The sequence below is a fragment of the Equus quagga genome, chromosome 9 (genome assembly GCF_021613505.1).
Source record: "Equus quagga isolate Etosha38 chromosome 9, UCLA_HA_Equagga_1.0, whole genome shotgun sequence".
NCBI classification, from domain to species: domain Eukaryota; kingdom Metazoa; phylum Chordata; class Mammalia; order Perissodactyla; family Equidae; genus Equus; species Equus quagga.
The window spans coordinates 26,561,571-26,589,042 of NC_060275.1; the positions used below are offsets into that span (position 1 = coordinate 26,561,571).

General features: G+C 55.2%; 1 protein-coding gene across 10 annotated transcripts in view; it reads right to left on the minus strand.

Moving 5' to 3' along the window:
- Positions 1-16,035: 16,035 nt before the first annotated feature.
- CTIF (cap binding complex dependent translation initiation factor) overlaps positions 16,036-27,472 on the minus strand; it is a 289,871-nt gene continuing 278,434 nt past the window's right edge. For all 10 annotated transcript variants that reach the window (XM_046671003.1, XM_046671007.1, XM_046671006.1 and 7 more), the window contains 2 exons: positions 21,962-22,015; positions 16,036-20,158 (listed from right to left, as the gene is read on the minus strand). In XM_046671003.1, the coding sequence (XP_046526959.1) occupies positions 19,943-20,158; positions 21,962-22,015 (270 nt within the window). In that variant the 3' untranslated portion in view covers positions 16,036-19,942. The remainder of the gene's footprint in view (positions 20,159-21,961; positions 22,016-27,472) is intronic.

Here is a 27,472-nt window from a genome sequence, read left to right on the forward strand (position 1 = left end):
GAAACACCAGCAGATAACTAGTTATCTTCATTTTACAGATGAGGAAACCGAGGCTCGGTAGGTTTAGTCAGAATCCCTAGCCATCTCCTAAAAGTACATATTTATTTCGTGTTTACTTGTTGGTCTTCTTGTGCTCTGCAGACTGTGAGCATCATGAGGGTGGGGAACATTACCTGTCTGCCTTATTCATCTCCCTATGCCCGTGCCTGGCACAGTGTGGGTAGGTGATGACAAACCTTGAATGAATAAACAAAGCTTCAGGTCCCAGAGTTGTTCGTGGTGGTGGCCAGAACTCCGGGTTCTTGATCCTAGTCCACTATTTTCTACCTCCCACACCATGGCCGGGTAAGGAAGGTTCCAATCCATCCACAGTTATCCAGCACCTTCCCTGTGTTGAGATTCTAGCCGGGTTCCCTGCCATCTAAGACCATTCGGGGCTGCCTTGATGTCATGGACTCCAGTGTCCTTAACCAGGGTCCACGGACCCCTATGGAACTGAGGGATGGAGTTGAAAGGCTTCCAAAATTAGAGTAGAAATCTGCAATCTTTGATTGTTTTTTTAGGAAAAGGGCCCATGGCATTCCTCAGTTCTCAGAGAGGCCTGAGACCCCAAAAGGTGGAAAGAGCCTGGGCATGGGGGCTGGTACCTTATCTGTCCCCCAACTTTGCCTCCCCTTGCTGGTGGGGGGTGCTTCCTGAAGCCACCCACAGATTGTTGGCGGGTGGCTGGAGAAGGGGTCAGGGTATGAAAGGGGGACCCTCTTCCCCAGGCCGAGCAGGATGGGTGGGGCAGTGCCCAGAGCACTCCAGCTGGCCTCCTCAAAAAGCTCCAAGGTGGAGGGGTGGTCACTTGACAAAAGACTGTGGAAGTGGAGGTCGGTCCTCCTGACAGGAAAGCCGTCCCACCGGCTGAGTGGCATATTTGTGCAGCTCCGGCTTCTGAGCCACCTGCCCGCCCTGTGAGGCTGGGGGTGGCTGTATGGGAAATCCCAGGCCACAGCGCACCACTTTGAAGCTTAGCCTGTGGGAGGAGGAGGAGGAGGAGATCCTGAGTCCCGGATGGAGAGGGGACAGGAAGGAGACATTCGGAAGCTGGCCTGGCTCTGCCCCCGAAGCCTGGGGTCTAGAGGGCCTTCTGGCCTGGTTGTCAGCATGTGCACCCATGGGGACATTATCTCTTAGAACAGAGATTTCTATGGGGTTTAAAAAATGTCCCAGGCCAGTGGTTTTCAAGGGTTTCTGAAGCAGGGGGAAGCTTTCAGTGGTCCCCATCACTCCATTTGTAAAATAGATAACACCGAAGGTGCTGGGATGAAGCAGGCCAGGCCCAGCTTCCCCTCCACCCTGCCTGCCCCATGTCCCAGGCCTCATGTGAAAATCCCTGTTCTCGCCAGCCTCCTGGGTTTCATGCAGGAACTGAGGGTGGGGGAGGAGCTTGCTTCAAGGTCATGCAGCTGGGCAGAGGCAGGTCGGTCAGTGCGATTCAGGAGTGTACGTCAGACCCATTTGCCCACCGGCCTTGGTCACCCACCTGCAGGCGTGTGAGGCTGGGCAGGTGGAGGGAAGTGGGCCTGGGATGGAGGGGGTGACAAGGCTCTGGCAGGGGAGCTGGAGGAGGGGGCCACAGATCTGACGCTGCGAGGGCTGCCCTGGTCTTTCCTCCTGCAGACCTTGCTGGCCTCACCCCCAGCCCCGTGGGCGATGTGGGCTTTTGGCTGTGTGTTTGGGGGAGTCCTGAGGAGGGGGCCGCCCTCTGCCCTCCCTGGGGTGCTGAGGAAGGGTCAAAATGGCCAAACGTGAGATGCTGATTTAGGGATGCAGGGGCCGTGGAGAGGGAGTGGTATCAGAGAGAAGGACAGCAGGGGGCAGAGGCAGGGGAAGGCCACAGGTGGCCCTGCCTGGGACGGGGAAGGAAGGTTGGGAAGCCTGCCTGGTGGAGGAGGGGAGGGTGGGCTGCGAGGGTTGGCAGCCTCTTCCACGCGAGAGGAGACACCAATGCCCCCTAGGTCCTGGACTCCCTGCCGCTCAGGCCCCCAAGCTGTCTCACGGGGCCAGTGGATGCCTATGCTCTGTGTCTCTTCCTCCAGTCTTTAAAGCTTACTGGCTCTGTATCATGCTCGCGTCACCCCTGGAAGACGGCAGGGAGCAGTGCTAGTTCCCTGGCCGCAGGGCAGCATCCTAGCCAAGCTAGACAGGTGCCCTTGGGAAGAGCACATATCAGGAGGACCCCAGCCCCTGCCCAGGGTCCTGCTCCCCCTCACCCCATCCTCCCACCCAGCCCAGCCTGGCCCAACCTCTGAAATGGAGTCAAGGTCTAGACCCTTCCTGCCCCCCAGTTCAGCATAAGTCTTGCTCAGAGCTTAGAGCAGTTTAAGGAAGAGGAAATGTTTAAGAAAACCAAATTATAACCTATGTCCAGGTGTGACATGACTCACCTAGTGCAACCTCCAGACCAGAACCCCACCCCCGAACAATGGCTCCCGAGGTGGGCGTGGCAGGAGGGAGGCGGATTCATGTCCTCTGGAAGGCCCTGGGCCAGGGTATTCTTGGAGAGCCTCTGATGTTCTCAGTGCTGGGTGTTCCCTCTGTGGCTGGGCTCAGGGACAGCGGCATTGCTGGATGCTTAGGCTTTGGGAGGGTCCTGACATGGCAGTGTTACCCCAACAGTGTGGCAAGGTCATGGGAGAAGGTGGTCTAAGACAGGGGTGATATTTAAAATAGTCAATATCCAGTGGCACTGAGTGATGAGGACTGGAACCTGGGGGGGCAGGGGCGAATAGGAAGGGTCGGGGTGGGACAGTGGCTATTTAGCAATTGCTCCCGAAGAATTTCAAGAGTTTGCTAACATGTGCTCATGTGTTTAGCCAGACACAGAGTTGGCTGCCTAGAGCCTGTGTGGGCTTTGGGGGACTCTGAATGGCTAAGGATGAAAAGAGAACAGGGAGGCCGGGGGGGTGTTGGTGGCAGGGACTGTGAAAGAGTAACATCAGCACCTAATGCTCACAGAGCTCTCACCGTGGTGGTACTGGGCTGAGTGACTTACACATCTTAGCTCATGTGCTATGTAGATGTATTTTTTATTGAGGTCACACCGGTTTATAACATTATATAAATTTCAGGCACACATCATTATTTTGGCTTCTGTATAGACTGCATTGTGTTCACCACCAATAGACTAATTTTTATCCATCACTGTATACATGTGCCTCTTTACCCCTTTCGCCCCCGTCTAGCCCCTTCTCCTCTGGTCACCACCAATCTGTTCTCCATATCTATGTGTTTGTTTATTTTCTGCATATGAGTGAGATCATAAGGTAATTGTCTCTCTCCACCTGACTCCTTTCGTTTAGCATAATACCCTCAAGGTCCATCCATGTTGTCACAAATGGCAAGATTTCATTTTTTTTAATAGCTAAGTAGTATTCCATTGTATATATACATCACATCTTCTTTATCCATTCATCCATTGATGGGCACTTGGATTGCTTCCGAGTCTTGGCTATTGTGAATAATGCTGCAATTGAACACAGGGGTGCATTGTATCTTTTTGAATTAGTGTTTTCGTATTCTTTGAATTAATACCCAGAGTAGCTGGATTATAGCTCATGTGATATTTTTAAACAGTGTTATTGAGGTATAGTTGACATACAATACGTTGAACATATTTAAAGTGGACTCGGGGCCGGCCAGGTGGCGCAGCGGTTTAAGTTCACACGTTCCACTTCTTGGCAGCCTGGGGTTCACCAGTTCGGATCCCGGGTGCAGACATGGCACCGCTTGGGAAAAACCATGCTGTGGTAGGCGTCCCACGTATAAAGTAGAGGAAGATGGGCATGGATGTTAGCTCAGGGCCAGTCTTCCTCAGCAAAAAGAGGAGGATTGGCAACAGTTAGCTCAGGGCTAATCTTCCTCAAAACAGCAACAACAACAACAACAACAAAAACTCGGATACATTTTGACACATGTATATACCGTTGAAACCATCACTACAATTAAGATAATGAATGAATCCATTACTACAAAAGTTTCCTCAGAATCTTTTGCAATCTCTCCCCCCTGACCCTTCCTGGCATCCCCGGGCAACCACTGATCTGCTTTCCGTCACTATAGATCAGTTTTCATTTTCTAGAATTGCATATAGTGGTAGCTCATTTAATATTTACAACACTCGCTGACATAGCTACTACTATTATTGTCATTACTCACATTTTGCAGATGAGAAAATAAAGGCACAGAGAAGTTAAATGACTTGTCCAAAGTCACACCACATGGTTATAAAGGGGTGGAGCCAGGATTTGGATCCAGGGAGTGTGGGTTCAGAGTCTGGCCTTCTAACCCCTGCACCACACTGTCTCTCACACTGCAGCCCCCTCGATGTTGGTGATCAGCTCACTTCTGGGGCCTAGCCCTGTCCTAGGTTTGGAGGGAGTAAAGGTGGGGCCCCTGCTTGTGAGGAGCAAACAGGAGAATGAAGGAGACCCTTACTCCTTACCTTCTCTGAGTCTCAGTTTCCCCATCTGCAAAATGGCAGAAATCATCAACCCTGGAACGCATAAACAAGTGTGGTCTATCCATACGATGGGATATGCCGCCATAAAAAGGAATGCAGTTCTGATACATGCTTCACTGTGGATGAACCTTGAAAACGTTATGCTAAGTAGAAGAAGCCTGACACAAAAGCCCCCATATTGTTTGATTCTGTTTATATGAAATATTCAAAATAGGTAGATCCACCGAGACACAGAGATTAGTGGTTGCCACGGGCTTGGGGGAGGAGGGGACGGGAAGTAACTGGTTAATGGGTACGGGGTTTCCTTTTCAGATGATGAAAATGGTTTGCAACTAGATAGAGGGGCGGTTGCATAACACTGTGGCTGCACTAAATGCCACTGAATTGTTCACTTTAAAATGACTCATTTTTTGTTACGTGACATGAGGTGATGAGCCTACCAAACAGGTGGTTGTGAGCGTCATGTTTCGTGAAACTGAGTCAAAGGCAGAACATGAGGGGGGGCCCCCATGGGGCCTGGCACACACAAGTGCCCAGGAGACGTCAGCTGGATGTGCAGATGGTTCTGACCCCAAAGATGAGGTGAGAGCAGGTACTCCAGCCAGGTGGGGGCTTCCAGGTCCAGGCCTGAGCCCAGGAAGGTCTCTCTGGACCTGCTGCTCCTTGTCTCAGAGGCTGGAGGGAATCCAGGAAGGTCTGGGAGAGGGGCCGGGGAAACCCAGCGCTGTGAATCTGGCCAGGGGAGTGCGGGGCGTTCCAGCCAGGCTGGGCCTCGGCTGGCGCGAGCTGTGGGCAAAGGGAGTGACCGGATTCCCAGCCCAAATCAGGGTCTGAGAAAGATCTTAACGAGGGGCGTGGAGCCCCTTCCTGCCACCAGAAGAGGGTCGGTGAGGGTTTCCAGCTCCAGCAGGCTTTTCCACATGTGTCCTTGGAGGCCCCTTTTGTCTGAAGAGGCTTTCTGTTTCATCGTGGCGAAAAGCCTTGGGGCCAATGCTCCCACTGCAGCCTGGCCGGGTGAGGCTGAGGCCAAGGCGGGGAGGAGGTTGGCAACCTCGAGGGCCCCCTGGATTCCCTCTGCCTGGGCTGAGGGAACTTGACCCCTGGACCAAAAGACTGTGGTCATCTGGAGGATCCAGAGCAGTTGGCTCAGGGTTGGGCAGACAGCCCGGTATCTTAATGACACCAAGACCCCAAAGTACTTTCTAAGCACCTTTTTCAGAGCAGAGCTTGGTTGGAACAAAAGAGGGGATGGAAGCGTCGGGACCTCTTTGGGGTAACTCAAGAGAGGAGTGTCGGAGGAGGCAGATTTGTGAAGGAGGACTTGTGTGCGTGACCGCACAGCAGCTGCAGGCTTTGGCTGGGACGACAGGGAGCTGCCTGCTCGCCAGCCCCTCTGCGATGATCACCGAGAGTAAACAGGAAAAATCGAAACAATAAACACTGACAAGAGGGCAGTGATAATTAGGGTTTTACATTCAGCCAGCCCGCTGCAGGGCGATTGAGGACTGGATGGTAAATAACAAGCAAAGGCTGGAACTCATCCTCGGAGACCTAATCGATACAGCGAGGAGCTTGACCCAACTCTCTGTCCCGAGAGTTGTGGGAGCTCATCCTGAGGCAGGGCTGGGCCTCCCGAGGCTGTTCTTATTCTGGAGAAGGGGAGACCAGAGCCTGGGTTCCAGCCCTAGCTCTGACGACGGCTTGCTGTGCTGCCTGGCGATAGTCGTTGCCCCTCTCTGTGCTCCTTTTCCCTCAGCTGTGAAACAGCGGGCTCCAATATTCTATGATTCCAAGTCCCCTATGCTTCACACGATTTCTCAAGATTCCTGGGTTTCCTGGACCCTTTTAGGAAGAGGTCAGCCCCCTCCAACCTCCTAGGAGGGCCCAGGCATGGGGAAGGAGTGGGGTGAGTGAGGGTCCAGCCAGTGACAGGAAAGCAGTGGATCACGGCACAGGGAGCGATTTTACTGGAAAGACGAAAGGAAATTGCATCTTTAATAATTCACCGGCCGGTTTGGAGGGAGGCAGGTTGGCGGGGCCGTGGGACCGCCGGGCGATCCCAGCATCTGTTCCTGGAAATCCGCTGGCTCCAGAGCCTGCCCGAGAGACCCGGGGCTCTCCATCTCCTCCTGGCCGAGGGACAGCGGGAGCCGACAGAGTCTAGACCGGGGCGAGAGGTTAAAACATTGCCATCCCGGGAACCTAGTAAATTGATATCTCCAGCAAAAGGGAGCCGAAATAATCAATACGGCAGCAGCCCAGGAAAGCCGCCAAGCTCGGCCCCAGCCCGGCACAGTCACTGCAGGAAAGGAGGGCTGGGGCTCTGCAAGATGTGTGGGGCTCCAGCCAGCAGAACCCCTGGGGGCCTCTGCCTGCACCCACCCAGGCGGGAAAGGGACCTGACCTCCCGGGGCCACTGATGCTGGGCAACCTGTCCAGCTGGTGGGGTGGGGTGCAGGGGACACACGGCCTGGTGTCCTCAGCTAGTCCTGGCTTTGCCTTCCCTCCTGGTCCCTCTCAAGCGGGAATGCCTTCCACTGATTCACACGAGCGTGGCAGGACCCACCTTCTGCTTCCTTTCAGAGGGACTGTCCCGGGCAGCCTGGGAGTCATTAGTGCCAGACAAGCAAAGAAGTGGATTGAAGCCAGAGGAACTGGCCCAAGACACAGGTGGAAGGTGCCAAAGACAAAAGTAGCTGAAGAATTGTTGATTCTGGAGTCCAGAGATGTTGGTTTTCCTCCCAGCCCAGCCCCGCAGGCAAGCCCCTCCCCGGGCTGCAGTCCCTCCCTGTGAAGGGGATGACAACCCTGGGAGGGAAGACCCTTTGCTCCTGGAAAGAGCTTTGCATCTGCAGTTTGTCTTTATTATTATGACTTTTCCCCAAGGCCTGTAGAATCTTAGTGGACTGATCTGAAATGTAAAAGCTTTCCCAGGTGGGTCAGCCCAGGTAGGAGCTTGGTTGGGGGAGGGGTGTCTTGTAAGGGGGATCAACTCATGGGGCTGAGGGCATCTGGGGGTCCAGGCGGGGCTCAGGCAGAGCAACTGTTAGTCTCTCCCTCCCTCCCTTCCTCTCCTGCAATTCAAGAAGCATCGAGAGGATACTAATACACTCATCCTTCTTTTACGGATGGGGAAACTGAGGCCCAAAGAAGCCATGCCTCCACGGGCACCTAGCTGGGGAGTGTGGAACCAGGACTGGAATTCAGATCTGCTGACTCCCAGCGGAGTGCTCCACCAGAAGCCCAGGGGCGTGTGCATCCCTTTCCTCGCAGCTCTTCCGATAGGAGGTCTGGGGTGGCCTTGGGGCAAGGCACCTGAGATTCATCTTGCCTCACCCTTGATCTTGGCCCAGCCCAGCCTGAGGTGGAAAACTAGGAAACCCGGGAGAACTGGGACAAGACCCACCCCATGGGCCTCACAGGCCATCAGGAGGATCACATGAACCAACCCATCTTTAATTCCAGGTCAGCAAACCCTTACTTATCTGATGGATCCACCCCTTTGCGAAGTCATCAGGAGGACAGAAAGTGGGCAAAAATGCTTTCTGAGCTGAAAAAATGATTGTTTCAAACATCTTGCTTATAAAAATGTCCCTCACCCCTCACTGGGGGCCCGTGGGCTCTTACTCGACAAACAGTTCTGACAAGTCTGGTGGTCTGGTTTCTCAGGCCACAACAGGTGTGCTGATAGTGAAAAAGGCTTTGTGGTGAGAGAGCAGGCAGAAAAACTGTAGAATGCAGATGCGCTAATTAAAAAGGCAGCGCAGACTGGATAGGCCTTGATAATCCCCGAGGGCAACCCACTATTACAGTTCAGTCTCTAATTAGTGTTGTCGAAATGAGCGTGAGTCATCGACACACCGGGTGAGACACAGCGCCCTCTGTTCCACAGCGCAGGGGTGTGGATGTGGATGATCCCCTGAACAAAGATTTCTACTGAAAATATTGTTTAAGAAAGTTTTTGTTAGAAGAGGTAAGCTACAGCTACAGGAAATGAATGTCTGCGTAACGACACCCCCATTCTGGACAACGCCAGGCACCTGGGATGGGGAGTGCGGGTGTCGCGTGAAAATCAGAACCCAGAGAATCCTCCGCACCGAGGTGCCTCCCCCCTGCGTCGTTAGCTGGTTTTCTTGCTGTTTCTCACCGTCTCTCTCCCCTTCACTCCATTCTGTGTGCAGAAGGAAGGTTAGTTGTCCTGAGTTTCGTCTCTCTTCTGATGAGGAGCCTCCCATGCTCTCCTCCAGAGAACCTTGACTTTGCTCACTGGTGACTCAGCCGGGCCAGCCCTCCCCTTCTCCCCAGGCAGGCCCCTCCTCCCTTTACACCAGGCTCCTCACAGACCTGGCCTCTAATTCTCCAGCACAGCAGGGGCTTTGCCAGGGCCTTCTCCTACCTGCCCACTCAAGCTCCTGCCTTCCAGGGGCCGGCCAGCCCATCCCTCCCACAGCACAGCCACCCCCCTGATGGATTAACCGTCATTAAGCTTTAATTGTCATCTCCCTCGACCCAATGGTACTTGCTCACCCTGAGGCTGGCCTCCTATCCTGGGTCAGCCCCCCATCAGACCACTCTGGGAGACTGGGTCCCCAGACCACTGCCTCTCGGGGCTACCTGCCCCCCTCCATGGATTAATGACTCCATCACCAGAAGGTGCAGCTCTCTGTGGTCCCTTCCACCATTCCTCATGGTCCTTTCCTGATGTGCCTGCATCCTCTGCCAGCCAGCCTCCAGTGCCCGGCTCCCCACTGTGTCTTCCTCCCAGTACAAACTTGGCCCATCGCGGGCGCACAGGAAAAGATTGTCACATTGGCCTGAACACCTACTGGTCCTGAGGGTTTGTTGAGATTGCTGAGATCGCCAGCTCTTGGTGTGGGAAGGGAGTGGAGGGGTGCGGTCTTTTCTGGTATCTCCTAGGGCAAGGCCCAGCAGGCACTCAAGGTCAACTGATGGATGCTTAGAGGAGGAGTTACCCACGGGGGGACAGGTCAGCTCACTTGTCAGCGTCTCAGTGGGGGTGGTGAGGCCAAAGTCCCACCTTTGAAAGTTCTCAGAATTTCAGCCAAACCCCACCCCAACCCTGGTCCTGAGGGTCCCACTGGGAGAGTGGACATACTTCAGGGCACACCCATTACCAGAAGGAATAAGAGCCACACACACACAGTCAGCGAGGTGGGAGTGCCTGGTGGTTAAGAGGAAAGAGCTGTCGTCTGTGAAAGACTCAGAGGACATGTTCTATTTATCCAAATCTTCCAACAAGATAGGAATGTAAATATTAGTACTCCCCTTCTCAATGGAGGAGACTACGGCTCAGAGACGCTGAGTGACTTGCCAGCCTCTCTAGGCTTATCCTGACGGACATCGCTGAAAGGGACTGTCTGCATTTCTCAGTGGACTTACCTGATTTTGTCGCTGAGTGTGGGACATGGAGGTTTGAGGTTCAGGGTCATCAGCATGGGCTCTGGGAGCAGAGGGGACCCTGTTAGGAGCTGCCCCTCCTCTTTCTAGTGGGGTGACCTGGGGCAAATTAACCCGGCTCGGTCTCTGTGAAGTGCACAGTCCCCTCCAGGTGCAGTGAGATGCCGGGAAGGGCTCACCCCACTACAGCTGGACAAGTCCCGTTCGTGTAAGGGCCTCAGTTTCCTCATCTGTAAAGTGGGAGAGTGGGCTCTGAGTTGCCCTCCAGGTCCTGGTAGCCTGGAGTATTTGGAGGGTGGGGGTGGGGCGTGAGGAAGGATGAGCGATCCTCAGGGATGGAGGGCAAGTGCGGTCCTGGAAGGGAGGTGTCCCAGGAGGCCCTGCTCCTTACAGAACCTCGGAATGGAAGCGGTCTCTGGGTTTTTCTGAACCACAAAGGAGAGATTCCTCCCACACCGCTTGAGGGTGGGCCATGGCTTCTGCTAGAACACGTCCCCTGGTGGGGGGCTGGGTCCCTTATATTGATCCTCAGCAATCCCCTGCCACACCACCTGCTGATCCCCATATTGTCCTTGGCTCAGGGTGTCTGCCATCCACTCTCGATGTCCAGCCCCTGCTATTCCCCCTTCCCTGTGATGCCACGTCAGACCTTTGAGGACAGACGTGTACAGCAGAGCGTTCTCAGGTGGAATGTGCGTGGCTCTGCAGCCTCTCCTTGCTCACTGAGTGCCGGCTCCCTCCTGGCCTGCTCATGGTCCTCGGCCGTGTGCTTACAAAAACTGAGTGCCCAGAGGGACATCCAATATTCCAGGTGCAGTCTGACCAGGGCAGATAGAGCAAGCTGTCACTCTAGGTGTCTCCTGTGTTTATTTAGCACAGCTGTTTTGGAGGGGTGTTTTCTCCCCAACGAGTGTCAGCTAACAATCCTGCTCAAATCAGGCATCTAGAGCCACAGATGAGCTTCCCGGACTCCAGGAGCCCATCTCCGTGACAACGTGAGGGTCAGCAAGCTGAAAGCAGAAGCTGCCCTGTGCCCCTGCGGCCACCCCTGAGCTTTGCCAGGAGAGACGAAGACACAGCCCTGCAGTTTCCTCTCCGAGAGTTCAGCTTCCAGAGATAGTTTCCTCCTGGCTTCTGACTGGGCGAGAGGAGGCAGGTCGGGGTCGCTCCTCGTGCAAGGAGGCCCATTGCCCAGGCGGCTGAGTCCGACTTACAGGGACCACAGAGCGCTCTGGGGTGGAAGCCAGACTCTTTCCTTGGTGGTCCCAAGCGGCCCCTTGTCACCCTGCTGGGTGGGGTGTCCCTTCCTTAGGTGAAGCTGGCCTCCTCCAAGGGCAGGACCTCCTGTGACCACGGCCAGAAGTCCTTCCGGGCCTCTCCCTCTGAGCCGCAGTCCTTCGGGACCAGGCGCTTCATGCTTACTGGATTCCTTGACACCCTGGGGAGCGTTTCCTCCCCAGATTCCTCCTTTCTGTCTGTCCAGACCTCTGCCCTCACCAACTGAGGAATAAGCCCACGGAAGGAAGGTTTTGCCTGAGCAGAAGGCCAGCTTGGGGCCTGCCCACCCGGGACCGCCAGCCGGGTGCCCCTTCCCAGGGACAGGGTGAAAGCCTCTGTGACCTCCTCTGAAGGACACCCACTGCTTCTAGTTCTGGGACCCGGGATCCTCACACCTCTGCTTCCCACCCCTCATTGCTCAGAGGCCAAGCACCTGGGAAGCTTAGAAGCTGCAACACAAATTCACACACACACGCACACACATCCCCCTAGAGGATCTCACGTGTGGGGTGCAGGTGGTGTCCTCCACGAGGGGCCCAGCTGAGGGGTCTGTGCCACTCGTGAGGTCCTGGGTAGGGCTGGGTGCCCCAAGGAAGGAAGGGCACCTGCTTCTCATTGGCAGAGAGGCCCAGCTGTGCTCGCCGGGGCTCTGGCCCACCCGCCAACAGCAGAGCAGCACCCCCCCGCCTCCAGACCTCTGTGGACGGTTAGACCGCAGGACCCTGGGGACACCCCAGCCCTCCCCACTGGAAGTCCCTGTCCCATGTGGGGTCTCCCCACCCCTCCACTGCTCTGGGTGCCCCACCTCCAGGACCTGGCTTAAGTCACAGCTGAGCTCTTCCCTCCCCAAGCCCCCTGTCACTAATGACCTGGACCTCACTATCACAGATCATCCATTTATCCCCCACAGGCTTATTCAGCAGCTGCTTGAGCTGGGCGCTGGGCTTGGTGCTGGATGCAGAGGGGACAAGGTCAAGCTCATAGTCAGTGGGCATTGGCCACCTACACACGGGTGGTCACACACAGCAAGCAGGGCTGTAGTAGGAGCTTGTGGGAGCCCAGAGTGGGAACCAGTAACCCCGACTGGGGGAGTAGTCATGGAGAACTTCCTGCAGGAGGCAGCGCTAAGTGAAGTCTCATGCTTGCATTTCCTGTTGCTGTCGGTGGCCTAGAACTGGGCTTGGGTCTCCAGCCAGCCAGCCAAGATCATCCAAACTCCAAGCCATCTGCAGACGGGTAAACAAGAGCAATGAACATCTGTGTGGCAAGACCCTGGGATTTCAGGCTCGTTAGTTACACAATTAGTCACACAGAATTACATGGCAATAGTTAGCTGACAGACCCTGAGCACCCCTTCCTCCTCTAGCCACGAGCTTCAGGAGCTACTGTTCCCTCCTCGGCCGCCACGCTTCTCCTTTTCCTCTGAGCTGGGCCCATGGCAGAGCCGGCTGTGGCCCTGGTCGAATGGGAAAGGCATCGATTACATGCTGGGAGCTGACCCTCTCTCTCGCCCGCTTCTGTACCTTTGAGGGCTGTGTTCCTCTATGTTCTGCTGGGTCACCGCAGGGTCCAAGAGCCCTGACCTGAGCCCCTGCTTGCTCCTGCGAGCCGATGGGCCCATTAGAGTTGGAGGACACAGTGGGGTGAGAGGACTTGGGCACAAAGGTGACCATAGGTACAAGAGGCCAGCAGCCTGGTCCTCAGCCTGGATCCCATGCACGCCCACCAGGCCCATTTCGGGACTAAGAAGCAATTCAAGGCCTGGCCTTCTTGCCTAATGGCCACAAGACACGGGGTTGTCATCGCTTCTTTTAGCCTGTTTCTTTCCTCTGTCTTGGAAATGGGGTCAAAAATGTCCGTCACCTGGCAGCACTGTTGTGAGAATCTAACAAGATCGTATTTTTGAGAACTGCAAAGCCCCATTCCCGCAGGCGGAGTGGCTCTCTAACCTGTTTCCCTACATGCAAAATGGGTATGAGAATTTTACTTCCTTCCTTCCAGGGCTCTGGTGAGACTGTCACCACATAATGTGTATGCAAGTGCTGTGTGACGGGGTGGGCTCTCTGAGCCAGCGTCTCCTTGGCCCAGCAAACACAGCTGCTCGCCTCGCACTCCGGGCTGTCTGGCTGGCAGCCAGTCTGGGCAGAAGCAGCCACGGGGGCCAACTGCTTCCCTGCAAGACTACAGCACGAGCTGCCCTTTGGACCACCCGTCCCTCCTGCCCCGCCCTTCCCCTGCTGTGCCCCGGCTCACCCCAAGTTCAGCGACCTGCAAGGAGAGGCAGGGTTCCTTGCTCAGGTAAGATGTCCATGCGGGGCTGACATAGGCGTTAAACACAGTGCTCAGGGAACACGATACTTTTAGGGAAATGTAAAATGTTTTCATCTCTTTTAAAATCAGAATTAAGACATGAACTTGTAGGTCAAAAAATGTTTTAATTAGTATTGTTAATATATTTGTCTTTAGACCACTATAATCACAAAATACAATTTTTATACTATTTTAAGGAGCAAAGGCCTATGAAGGCATTAAGTGGCTAGGGCCCACGGAAGTCCTACATGGCCCTGAGTCCACGGTGTTTACTCCGCTCCACACCCAAGCCACTTACTGGAGCCTTTTCCCACGTTGCAAAGGTGCTGGCCAGCCTCATTTTGGTTAAGATGGCAAAGCCGAATACTGCAAATGGGGGTGAGGAATACGGCAACGTGGCCCGGGTTTCTGGACGTTAATTCTGCATCACTGCAACAGCTCTTTGTGGTCCTCACTGTGCTATGTTCCTGGAGTGGTGGGTGGCGGCCTCAACTGTCTTTTCTCCCATACCCCACACAGGTATGGCACACGTGGACCCCCCGGTAAGAAGAGGGGTTCCCTATGGCCAGAATTCTGAAAACGTTGGTGTATACGTCTGTCCTCTCTCAGTAAGTAGTTTGAAAAAGTACCCAGGCCATTTGGATATTGACCGCATCCCTTGACAAGCCCCCGCTAGGAGGGTCTCGCTCACCTCCCACCCACCTTGAGAACCACTCGCCTGGAGGGAATCCAACGGGACCGTGTGCGCATATTACAGCGATGCTTTGATATAACAGTACCAAACTCTGTCACATCGCGCCTTTGCCTCCCTTGATCTTGAGGGATTTCATCATGCTTCTGCTTTCCACGGATGCAGAGGGAAGACGGCGTAGCCTGCCCATGGCCGTCCCAGCGGGCAGCTAGCTGCTCCTTCTGTCTGGCTGGTGTGACTGGCCGGCTCCCTGGGGCCGAGCTCGCAGCAGCCGGAGGAGAGAGGCTGCTGAGGAAACGCTCGCTTTCTGGGCTAGGGGAAGGGGCACTCCGCTCTCCTGCTGCCCCTGACGCTCCCGCTGATCGGCCTTGGGCTCTGGGTCAGTTGTGTCACCACTCTGAGCCTTAGTTTTCTCATCTGTGAAATGGGAATCAAATACTCATCTGTCTGCTTCATTGAACCACGCGAGACAGTGTGTGTGTGTGGAAGGCCTGGAAGCCAATGGGAGCTGTGGGAATGAGGCTGTTCATAGTAAGGCACGACCACTTCTTCCCCTCTCACCTTCTCAATCCCCTTTTTCTGCTCTTAGCCTTGGCACTTAAAAGGTCCTTACAAGTCGTGAGTGTGTGTGTGTGTGTGTGCGTGTGTGTTCTAGCTTATTCATCCAAGATAAATAGGCTTCCTCTTCTTCCCTCCTATAGACCCCAGTACAAACGTCAACTACCCTCAGAAGGACAGATAACACATAGCAGTAGAGATGGTGCTGAAATGCAGGATTGAAACCTTTATCATTTGAATGACATGTTTCATAGTTTTCAGTAATTTAGAACCTTCTGGAACCTGGACTAAATCGCCCAGAAAAATCTCCTCCCCTTTTTGGTGGACAGTGTTTGGTAACATTTCTCTTTCCTCGCCCTCTCTCTCGTCTTCAAACACCTTTTATCTTGACCTCTACTTTCTCTCCTACTCCTTTTGCATTTTTATTAAAAACTTGGTCTTGACAAATATCTCAACTGTTTAATTAAAATGTTATCGCCCTTTGCCAGTCTGTGTACTTCTGAGCGTCCCTGTGCAGCGTCATACGGCTCAGCAGTGGGCGATGGCCTCCCCCGGCTCCCGGGCTGGTCTGGCCGTCATCTTGGCCAGGTCAGGGAGGCATGAAGGCGGTGGATGCTCTGGTCACCAGCCTGAGTTGCTGAAAGCCTGGCAAATTCTAGCCAGAATCCCTGAGGGGGATCTGTTACCAGGAGGCAGTGTCCCCGGTGTCTTGCCATGAAAGAGATTGTGCAAAACAAGGGACATGTCATCACAGGAAACTAGATCACTGGGGCCCTTTGGGCCCCTTTGATGAAAGACTGATTTGACCCACTGGGACTGGACAGTCACTTGCTGCTGACTTTTAGAAGCTGCTAGGTACAAGTCGCAGTCTTCTTAAATGAGTTATTGCCAAATGCCACCGTGACATTTCCAAGGGAGGTGTGGGCTTTGGGGTGGGGGGCGATGTTAAACATGGAGTAAACCAAATCTTCAGTGTGAACACCATTTTCTGCAGGACTGGCCTCATCCTGCCACCTTGGACAGGCCATAGGTCCCAGCTTTGGGAGGGCATAACTGTCCGCGCCCATGTTCTCATGGACCACTCTTTCACAAGCTTCCCCAGGCCCTGGACTCTGCCCCGGCTCCCCACAGCGGCCAAACTGTGGGGAATCTTCTCATTAGCCCATCAGCCGGGCAGGGGCTCCTCTGAGGCCTCTGCCAGCGCCAGCTGAGGTTCAGAAGCCTTTGGGAAAGGCTTTGCCAAACACACAAAGAACACGGATTCAGGGCATTTTTGTTTTTTGGTGTTGTTTATTTTTTAAACCCACTTGTAGTTTGGGTTCAGCTGGAAAGCAGGACATACTGAGGGGGGAAGGTGGTTGCGTGAGCAGGATTCCACTGCAGCTTTGGCGGGAAGCCCCAGGCCCCTGCCCAGGGAGGTAGGTCCTGTCGCCAGGTTCCCAGCTGGCTCAGGCGAGACAGGCAGCCCTTCTGTGCAAGTGTCCCAAGCAGGGGAAAGTTGTCTTGTCTCTGATCTGTGACCTCACAGGCCCAGACAGAGGTTTCCCAACAGAGGGCCCAGCCGCTGAGGGTCAAGACTCCACGAGCAGGCCCCAAGAGTCTGTCACATGAGGAACCCTGGCCAGTTTCCGATGTCAGATAAGAGGCTGGGACTTGGCGTCTGGGGCGGTCCCATGGGGCTGCTCCTCGTGGCCAGCCCGGCTGTCTGGGCCCCCACCCCTGCAGCTGCCCAGGGCATGATCAGTGGTACATTTCCCACACCCCCCCTCCTCCCTCAGAGAAAAATAAAATAAAATAAAAATTAGAATAAATACCGACTCGGCCGACATTTACATTTACATGGATGGACAGAACGATCCCCAAACCTTAAAGGTTTACAGACTGGTTACGGAAGGACGAACAGACGAAACTGGGTTTGCGGGGTGCACACTCCCCAGGGAGGATGGTGGGGCTCCTGCCTTGTCCAGGGGAGCCCGGGAGCCTTCTTGGGGCTGCGGTCCCGGAGTTTAGGCAGCCACAGGGCCGCAGCGAGCAGGACTGTGGCGAGCAGGCCGGCTGCCTGGGAGGAAAACAATGACTACCTCATCTTGACTGGCAGGGGAGAGACCGAGACAGGATCAACATCAGATGGCCGGACTTTGCCTCTTCAACGCGCCAAGAAAGCCGCGGGCGAGCGAGGGAAACAACACAAACCTCAGAAATGCAATATCCAGCCCGGCCTCCCATCGAATACATTCGGAGGTCACCTGGACATGGCTTCCTCAGTCAGCAGAGGGGGCGTCTGGCCTGAGGAGGGGGCGGAGGCCTGCAGGGCTCTCACTTCTGCCCCCCAGTTCCTGTCTGGGGAGTCTCCCGTGGGAAGCTGCCTCAGAGTCTCAGATTTGAGGCCTTACTGCTATTTCCTTTAAAAAAATTTTTTTTTTTAAACGTTTTCCTTCCGTGTCTGAAAAAGTAGCGGCAACCTGCATTTAGAAAAACGGCCTAAATTGTTATTCGGATTGGCCAGGAAGCGCTTTCAAGCAATGGAATAAACTAGGCAAACCATATGTCTGGAGCCACCGTTGACAGACACGTAATTAAAAATATATTTATATATGTATACATATTTATATCTCACTTCTTCACACCCTGGTCCTAACAGTTAAGGAGGGATGGGCCCTGAGGCAGGACCACCACGGAGGGCCGTGAGGAGGAAAGGGCGTTAGGTGCATGGTGCCCACGAGGCTATCTGTGTCGGCTTTCCAGGGAACATGGGCCCCCTGAGCACCTTCCGTCTGGGGTGCCTTCATGAAGCTCACTCTCTGAGCCCAAGGTAGGGGTGGGAGACCCATTCCCCACCTCCTTGACTTATGCCCCCACTCCTGGGCCTCTCTCGTCCTCTGGGCCCTGCTTCGTTCTCAGCAAATGTGCTCACACACGCACCCACCCACCCACACACGCACACACACACACCCCACTCGAGGGAAACAAGGCTCATCTCAGCACAGGTGCCACTCTCTGATGGCTGCCAGGGAGCGGGGGCTTGCCTGGCTGGGGCTGCCTGACTCTATGAGACCAAGATTTCCCCAGCGCCCTCTCAGAGCATCCTAACATCGGCCCAGCTCTTCCCTCAAGGCCTCCTGTGGAGGCGCTGGTGTCCCTGGGCCCCAGGCTGGGCCGAAGGTGCGGGGCGAGGAGGAAAGGCAGAGAGGAGAAGCTTGAGAAAGCCTGGGAGGAGGGAGGGAGGAGGCGAAGGCCGGGGCAGGGACAGCACGGGCTTCCCGGCAGAGGCTACGGACCCGTTCCAGAGAAACCTGTGCCCCCACACCTTGTCCCCAACAGGCTCTCTATGGGGACCGGCATGGGCTCCTGTTCTGGGGCTGGAAGGCGGGTTGCAGCTGATGGGGAAAGCCGGTGAGGACTGAGGAACGTGCTCCCCGTGCCACCCTGCCTGCTCTCCCAGCCTCGGAGTCCACAAAGGGAAACCTCCTCCAGCCTTCACCTGCTGGCCAGAATGACTGGACCGGCCGGGCATCCAGGGGGGCCTCCGAGGGGACCCAGGGACTGACTGGCCTCAACAAAGGAGCAAATAAGGAAGCTGTGGGGCTCTGAGGTCATTTTCCAGGGGCTCATCAAAGTGTGGGCTCCGGACCCAGAGATGGGGCTGTGCAGACGCCAGCAACAACCCAAAGCCAGCCTCCCAGGGCCCGACTCGCATCCTTCTCTCTAGCCATCGGAGAAGGAGCTAGCTCCCCAGGACCTGGCCCTTCCAAGAAACCCCAGCCTTGTTCCCAGCCTGGAAAGCTGGTCGGGTCACCGGGCTGCCTGCTCCTGCCTCAGTGAATGCATCCTTTCCTGACAGCCCTGGGCTGCAGTGCCCAGAGTCCTCCTGGAGCACACGGACTCTGGCTGCGGGAGGTCTGGTCTTTGGGATCCTGCCTGTGATGAGGCTAGCGCAGTGACATAGCCAGTCCATAGCTAATCTCCACGTCCTGGGGGGGCCAGGCAGCCCCCACCACCTCTCTCCCCCGAGTAAGAGCTTGGGACAAGACCTGTGTGTGGATCGGAAACATCACCTAGTGTTTTGGCTTTAATTTGCCAGCCCTGTCCTATGCCCAGTTCACCACAAGGCCCCGGGCCAGGACGGGGTTTGATGCACTCCCAGCGGCAACAGTATCAGCCCTTTGAGAGAGCGGAGCTAAAAGAAGAGAGAACAGAGGTATGGGAAGCCAGGGGCTGAGGAGCACGGGGTTCCAGTGGGGACCCCTGCCGGGGCAGAAGTTTCCAATTACCCTAATTGGCTACTGGCAAGCTGTCTGTGGCTAGAATCCTTCCAGAGGGGGTCGGGTTTGATCTCCCACTAATCAGGGGGTCCTCGCGGGGCTGACTGTGTGATCGCATCGCGGGCTCTTTTCATCGACAGAGGAGACTTCAAAGCAGCTGACTTCGGAAAAATAAAACAATAAAACAAAAGAGTGCCAGTGGAACTGCAAACTCCGTTCCCCTCCCTGCTCCCGACCCCCGAGGCCTCAGCGTGGGGGCTGAGGGAGGAGGAACTGGACGCCGGGAGGGTGGAGCGTGAAGGTTATAGAGGAGACGCCTCTGTCCCCGAGCTCGACCATGGCGGACAAAGGCCGTCAATTACGGGCGGCTGGTGGGGACCGTGCCTGCCTTTGTCCTCCCGGACATCTGCTACACGTCGCCTGCTGCCAGTTGGCGACTGCGGCTGACAGCATGCGGGAACAATGCAAGCCCGTCTCCGACCCACTTTTTCAGCCTTCTGAGGTCCTTTCTGACCCAAGCGGTACCCTGGCGCGCGCGCAGGGCTGCCAAGGCCTCGGAGGAGTCACAGAGATGAATCCCTCACACAAAGCCCTGTGGGGGACGCGTTTGATGGGAGGGGGCGGGGAGGAGCGGGAGTGAGGAGGGGGAGGGCCGGGGCCACACGGAAAATAAACATGCTTCCCTTATTGGGGTGAGCTGCCGCATGCTCGGGGCTGGGGGGGCTCAGCTGGGAGGGGCGCCTCCTAGGGATTTGATCCCTTCCCCGTCTGGCTCCAGACTGGCCGCCGGCTCTGCCTACCTTCCTCCCCATTTCTTTCTCCAGCCAGGGCCACCCCTGTCCTCCCGCCTGTCCATCTGGCCCTGTGCACCAGGGCCCCAGCTGCCCGCGGGCCGCCTGCCAGGCCCCCTGGCTGTCAGGCTGTCAGTTTCTGGATGGTTCTGTTGTAGTACTGCGTGATGGGGGGCGTCAGAGGGTTCCAGCTGTTGGCATGGAGCTCGATGACCTCTAGGAGTAGCGACCGGGTCAGCATCGACTCCGAGGGGCATAGCATCTTGTCGCGGGCGCTGGCCAGGAGCTCGGTCATCATCTCGGGCAGCTGCTCCTCTAGCAGCCGGCCTGTGCTCTGCAGCTGCAGGCAGAGAAGGGGAGTTAGGACAGGACTTGGGTCCCACAATGATCCCTGACCCACCTCGGTTAGGTGGGCTGGGGGCAGGGACAGGAAATAGCTGGGTTATCTCAGGAAAGTGCAGGCCCAGGCCTCTGTGCCAGGGAGAAGGACAGAGACTAGGGAAGGTGGAAACAGCCAACTGTGAGAGCCCACACTTAACCCTCAATCTGCCGGCAGGACAAAAGGGATCAGGGTATCGCCTGCTGCCCAGGGCTGCAAAGAGCCTCACCAGGAACATGTTGCTTCTCCTTTTCACCTACTCACCTCCCCTCCTACAGGAAGTCTTCCCTGCCTACCACCCACACCTGCAATGACTGTGTGACCTGCTCCCTTCAAAGGTGATCAGCTTGCACCGTGTTAATTTTCACTTGCTAGGATGTCTCTCTGGAAACGAGCTTAGTCATTATTACCTGCGTGTGTCCGTGTGGAACCTGAGAGCAGCGATGAGAGCTCCTATTTCTGTTTCCTTCTCTCCCGCCCCCAATCCCACCTCCTTGCTCCCCTGACCTCTGCCCACACTTGTGACACGAAGGGGAGGAGAGAAATAAGAACTGAGGCAGAAGGCCTGCCCTCAAGAGAGACCCCATGATCTTCAAAAGCCCCTGTGGGGAAGGAGACCCAGTCTTCTGGATCAGCCCACCTCAGCCAGCAGCCCCTGCAGGTCCTCTCCATATGACCTCAATCCTCCTCTCCGTCTCATCCCCAGACTCATCCCACCCATTTTTCAAGGCTGTACCTTCTTCACGAAACCTTCCTTGACCTCCCCAGCCCGCCCTGACCTCTCTCCTGACTCCTCAGGGAGGTGTGCTCTGAACATACTTCTCTACATTGCCCCATCCACTCTGCGTGTGTGTGTGTGTGTGTGTGCGTGTGTGTGACGGATCCCTAGCCAGGTGGGAAGCTGTCTGGGGCAGGGGCCATGCTTTCTCCTCCCTCTCCCATCTTCCCTGCTCCAAGCCCCATGAAGGGTACCCAGCTAGAGGTGAAGAAATGAGCGGAGTGACCGTCCCATTGACCTAAGGCTGCTGTCTGTGCTCCCAGCACTTCTGGCCTCTGAGCTCCTCGGGAGTGGCCAGGGAGGCAGTCTGGCAGAAGCCATCAGAGAGGTGGGCCTACAGCCTTCACATGCCCTGGGTGCTCAGGCTGGAGCCTCTCCTCCCTGCACTTCACTTGGAATGACTCTGGGTGTTTTCTGAGGGCAAAGCTTTGCCCCCGTGACTGGGCCAGAGCCAAGTGTCTGAAGGAAGGTCCCAGAGGAGGAAGGGTTGCAATGAGCCACACTTTGGGGACAGAGTGGCACCTGCCAATGGGGCTGCTTGGAAGCACACAGCATCAACACGAGGGATTTGAGCCTCAGGCACCTTCCCCAAACCCCACACCGCCAAAGCCAAGGGAGGTATTTGGGGGCAGGGAGTCCCCCGGAATCTCTTATGTCATTTGTGTGCTGTGCCTGCTGTATGGAGAAGGTGGTCTTGGGGGCAGAGGGAAAGTGGACAGTGCCAGCACTTGGTCCTTCCCTCTTGAGAACCAGCAATTCTCTCCCTCCAACCTGCTGCGTGCTGGTCTCCCCATTAACATGTACTCTGGCTTGGGGTTGACAATTCTGGATGCAGAAGTCCATGACCACTCAGGAAGCCATCCCCCACCAGCATTCTTGACACACCCTTGCCCTGGACTTGTGGACGCCTCCAAGGAGCCTCGTGCCCCTCCGACTGCGAGGCACAAGGCATGAGGGGTGCACCAGGTCTGAGCCTCACTGCTTACCTCCATCGAGCAGCACAGAACGGCATCTTCCTTCACATCCTGAGATTGCAGGAGCTATGAAGAGAGGGGCGGAGAGCAACACTTAGGGGCTGCGCACCTGCTCCCAGCCCCCTGCAGCCGGTCCGCCCAGACCTAGCCCTCATGCAGCCTGTAACAAGCATCTCCAAGGCACGGGCCAGAGGGAGAGCCCATGAAGGTCAGAGGGTGGCAGGAACGCTGTACCAGGAAGCTGTGATTTCTCGCAGGGGGTTTAAGCGACTGGAGGACAGCTGTGGTCATGGAGCCCGGGTGCCCCGGCCAGGTTGGAAGGCTGCGATTAGAGACCACGGTGGAGCAAGGCTGCAGGTGGGTTTGAAGGCAGTAGCAAGTATGTTGGGATCATCGGCTGTTAACGACTGGTCAGCGAAAATCCTCGGAGAAATGAAATTAGCTTAAAGACTTCCTGCTGGGTGAGGGGAGGCTCAGTGGTGGTCTCAGGAACTCCTGGGCCCTGGCTGTAGGAGGACTTCCGGAAACCAAAGTGCTCTTCTGCAAAACCACACCTGCACTGACTTCCCCAGAGGCTGGAATTGCTGCCTGACCAAGGCCGTGGCCAGGCTGCTCAGGCCTGGGGCTGGCTGTGTCCCTGTTTGGACTTCCCTCTACCTGCCTCATTTCATTCTCTCAATCTCTCTCTCTCTCTCTGTTTTTCTTTGCTGAGGAAGATTCGCCCTGAGCTGACGTCTGTTGCCAATCTTCCTCTATTTTCTTTTGTATGTGGGTCACCACTATAGCACGACTGCCAATGAGTGGTGTAGGTCTGTGCCTGGGAACCGAACCCGGGCTGCTGAAGTGGAGTGCACCGAACTTAACCACTAGGCCATGGGGTCGGCCCCTCTCTCTCTTTTTAAATTGAGATATAATTCATGTAACATCAAATTCACCATTTTTTTTTTTGAGGAAGATTAGCCCTGAGCTAACTGCTGCCAATCCTCCTCTTTTTGCTGAGGAAGACTGGCCCTGAGCTAACATCCATGCCTATCTTCCTCTATTTTATATGTGGGACGCCTACCACATCATGGCATGCCACTCGATGCCATGTCCGTACCTGGGATCCGAACCGGTGAACCTTGGGCTGCTGAAGCAGAATGTGCACACTTAACCCGTGCGCCACCGCGCCAGCCCCAAATTCACCATTTTTAAGTATACAATTCAGTGACTTGTAGTATATTCAAGGTTGTGCACCCATCACCACTATCTAACGCCAGAACGTTTTCATCGCCCCCAAAAGAGGCCCATACCCACTAGCAGCTGGTCCCTTTTCCCTATCCCCTGGCAGCCCCTAATTTCCTTTATCTCTATGGATTCGTCTATGCTGGACATTTCATATAAATGGAATCAAACAGTATGTGGTCTTTGGTGACTGGCTTCTTCCACGTAACATCACGTCTTTAACGTTCATCCATGTTGTAGCCTATTATCAGTTCGTCATTCCTTTTTATGGCTGAATAATATTCCATTGTATGTTCACAATACGTTTTGTGTATCTATCATTAGTTGACAGACATTTGAGTTGTTTCCACTTTTTGGCTACTATCGGAAAAGCTGCTATGAACATTCATGTACAGGTTTTTGTGGGAACATACGTTTCACTTCTCTTGGGTACACACCCAGCAGGGGAATTGCTAGGTCCTGTGGGAACTCCATGGTTAGCTTTTTGAGAAACTGACCAACTGTTTTCTACAGTGGCTGCGCCATTTTACATTCCCTCCAGCAACATCTGAGCGTTCTGATTTTTCCACATCCTCACCAACATTTGTTATTTTCTACTTTTTAAAAAAATTCATTTTTTTCTTGGACCCCCAGTAGAAACTCTCTCAAGGTACAGCTTCAGAGAAGCTCTAGCATCCTGTTCTCCCCAAACCATGTTGACCACTTCTTCCACTGTCCCCTGTGCTGGTTAGGGCCTCTCCCAACCCCTAAATCCACCTCAGTTCCTTCTCCACCCCATCCTCCACCACACAGACCATCATATCCATCAGATGACCCCACACCTAGATGACCTGCTCCAGGTGACTTCTCCACCCCCTGGAACCCTCCACTTCCTGCACACTTCTCCATCCTTCGGGGCCCAGGCCACTTCCCAGCTTTCCCTGGAGACTTCCAGATTGTTCCAGCTCATGATGCCCTCTCCTGCTTCTCATTCTGGCGAGTGTTCCCTGGCCTTCCCACCCACCCACTTGGGTTCCACGCAGGTGAAGACACACTTTGCAGTGTGAGCTGCCAGCTTCCTGAAGGCAGGGGCAGGGCCACATTCATCTTTGCTGCCCTTTTTAACACCTAGCACAGCTCCTGGCAACAGAAGGCATTTGCTAAATGTTGGATATGATTTATGCATTGTTTTTTGTTTTGAAGAGATCGTGGAGGGTGAGCAGAGCACAAGAGAGGAAGACATTTTTAGGTCAGCTTCCTTGCCCACCAACCAAGAACTGGAGTCAAGGGGTTTGACCCGGGCACAAGGTGTTCAAGGACAGGTGAAATCACACATAACCCAGGCAGACTGTTCCCACTGCTGGTTCGAAACCCAAATCCCACACACCTTCCTCACCCCCACCCTTCTCCTGTCATGTTGCATCCATCCGCCCGGCCCAGGGGCCCTCCCGCAGGAGTTACAGCATCCGCTTCAGGAGGGCTGAAGATCCAGCGTAGTCTTTGCTGATTGCCTGATGAGCGTGTAGGCCATTGAGGCCGCAGGAGTCTAGGGGACAAGTCAGTGCTGGCTGCACCGACCAGAGATACTCTCAGGGACCAGACCTCCTTCCTCTTTGTACCTCGATCAGAAGTGGGCCGAGAACTGGGCTCTCAGCAGACAAGCAGAAAAGAAATCATTTTGGGAAGAACGAGCAGAGGTAGACCTTGGCTGCTCAAATGAAAAGCAGGCAGAGAGCAAGGGACAATCCAGCGGAGGGAATGGTTTGGGTGACGCAAGGTGACAGGTGTTGACGGCCATCGGTACGTGTGCTCTACCCACTGACACATTCTGACTCCGGGCCTTTGTGCTCTTGTTACCCAGGAATTCTCGGCCACTGCATATCCGCAGACCTTTCTCCCTCACTTGATTCAGGGCTCTGCCCCAATAGCACCTCATCAGCCAGGGCTTTCCTGACCAGCCTGGGTGTAACTGATCGCCCCCGCCCACCCCCGGCTTGCTGCTCTCTGTGGCAGACCTCACCCCTGACATTTTAGCTACTTGTCATCTGCTGTCCGTCTCCCCGGACTAGAAGGCAGGCTCCACGAAGCCAGGGCCTCTGTTTTGTCCACTGCTCTCCCCAGCACCTGGCACTGTGCCTGGCACACAGTAAGCACTCAAAGTACTTGTTAACAGAGATGCTCGGGGAGGCAGGGAGAAAACTCACCCAGCTTGGAGAGTCTGCAAGTGGGAAAAGGCTAACTCTGATGGGCTGCCATCTGCAAGTCACCCTGGTGCACACAGTAGAAAAGGCGACAGTGATGGGGACGTGGATCCCCCACCCTACACATGCCTCTTGCCAAAGGGGACGCGGCATGAAATGATAATCGCTGTGTCTGCGAACATACAGTGCTTGTGGAAAAAGAAGTTGGTAAAACTCTCTAGATGACAACTTGCTGTAACTATTGCAAGTGTACAAACCCTTTGACCTGGCAATACACCGTCTAGGAATTTATCCTACATGTGTACCTAGACGCATGCACTATATCATGGATGCAAGGCCTTCACTGCACTATTGCAAATAACTTGAATGGCCACCGACAAGGCAACTGGTTAAATAATTCCGATACATCCACACAGTGGAATACTCTGCAGCACATGGCTGTTGCTGCCCTTCTACGCCAGAGGGAAGACCAGGAAGCAGGTTCTGGAAAAGGCTAGAAGGAGGTGACTCACCTTGCAGCAGGCCTACCAACGTCGCGTGGTCCAGCATCCAACCTGCCTGCTCTGGGAGGGGCTGGTTCATGGACGGGGAGGGTCCTTGACTGTCTGGATGGCGTGGGGGCAGGTGGGCCTAGCCCCTGTACTCCGCGGGGAAGATCAGGACTCCTATATCCTAGGAGAACTCTGTGAGGTTTGCTGGAATTTCTTTCTGATGGTGACTTTGTCTCCTCATAGGTTTCTAATAGTGCTTAGTGGGGGAAAAAATTCCCTAAAATAAAAATGACTGGTAGAAGTCACAAAAGAAGGGGGGAAAGTGGGGTATCTGGTGGGAAGGTTACTCCTAGAGATGGAGTGGGTGGTGGCAGCTGAGTGGGGAAGTAGGAAGCTGGCAGAACCAGGAGCTTACAGGAAGGAAGAGAGGGGTTGGCTCCAGATGCACCTAGCACGTTGGTGGACACACAGTAGGTGCTCAATAAATGCTTGTGTCATGGTGAATGGGGATGAACCTGGGGTCATGTTCTGTCCTGAGATCAGCTTCTTAGGGGTTCTAGGGTTTTGGGACAAGTGAGGTAACTTTATGGGAACTACCATGAAGAGCCAGGCCTGGCAAGTAACAGATGCTCTGAGATGTAGTTGTTTCTCCCTCCAAGAGGCCCTCCAGGCTTCTGACAGCGCTGCGTGGACAGCCTCCCGGGGCCTGTGTGTTCTCGCCAGCCGAGCATGTTGCCCTGACGAGCAAGTGTGTCCTTCTCCTCATTTCTTCCACCGCTGAGGCCTGCCTGCCCTCCGTCTGCTCCCCGGTGATGGTTCGGAACTCCAGGGCGGGTCCATGTCTTCCTCTTCTTTCTCTTCTCTCCCCTGCATCTTTGTGACTTCCAACTCAAGACCCTTTCTCCCCTGTGCGTGCCTGGGGGCCTTGCCCATGGTCACTGCCCTGCTCCCTTGCTGGCGGGGCCCTGGGCTCCTGGCTGTGGGGCAGGGGACAGACTCAGGGTGAGGGTGTCCTGCTGTGAGCTGCCCAGCAGAGCTGTCGGCAGGCTCTTCACCCCAGAGCCTCTCCTCCAACTTCTCTCTCACTTGGTGGTTCGGGAAAGTCTATGTTAAGCCAAAATCACACGGCGCTCTTGCAAACGGCTTGCTGGGTTTTCTCCAGGAAGCCGGGGAGCACGGGGACTCTACTTTCCTTCACAGTCGCTGGGACGCATTCATGAAGGGTGCTGGTGGCAGCAGACCATGCCGGGCTTTCCCCCCACACGCTGACTTGGCTTCTTGTGGCCACCTCTTAAGAGCGGACTCTCAGAGCCTTCGAGCTGAAGAGACGGCAGAGGGTCACCCTCCACGCCTCCACCGGAGGGAACGCTGGCCCCCATCACAGACAGGAAGTCGCACCCTGCTGCTCTCTGTGGTCTAACAAGAGGCTGGCCTGCCTCGCCTTGGGGAGCCCTTGACACAGCTCTACAGGGGCTCCCTTCCCGGACCCCTCTCAGTGTCACCCTTAGAGGCTCCCACACCTCTGGGGTCGTCAGTGACTTCCCAGGAATCCATCCTTGACTTGTCTTTTTCGGGCAGTGTCCCAAGTGCTGGAACTTTCCACTCTTTTCAGTTTTGGCCAAAACTTA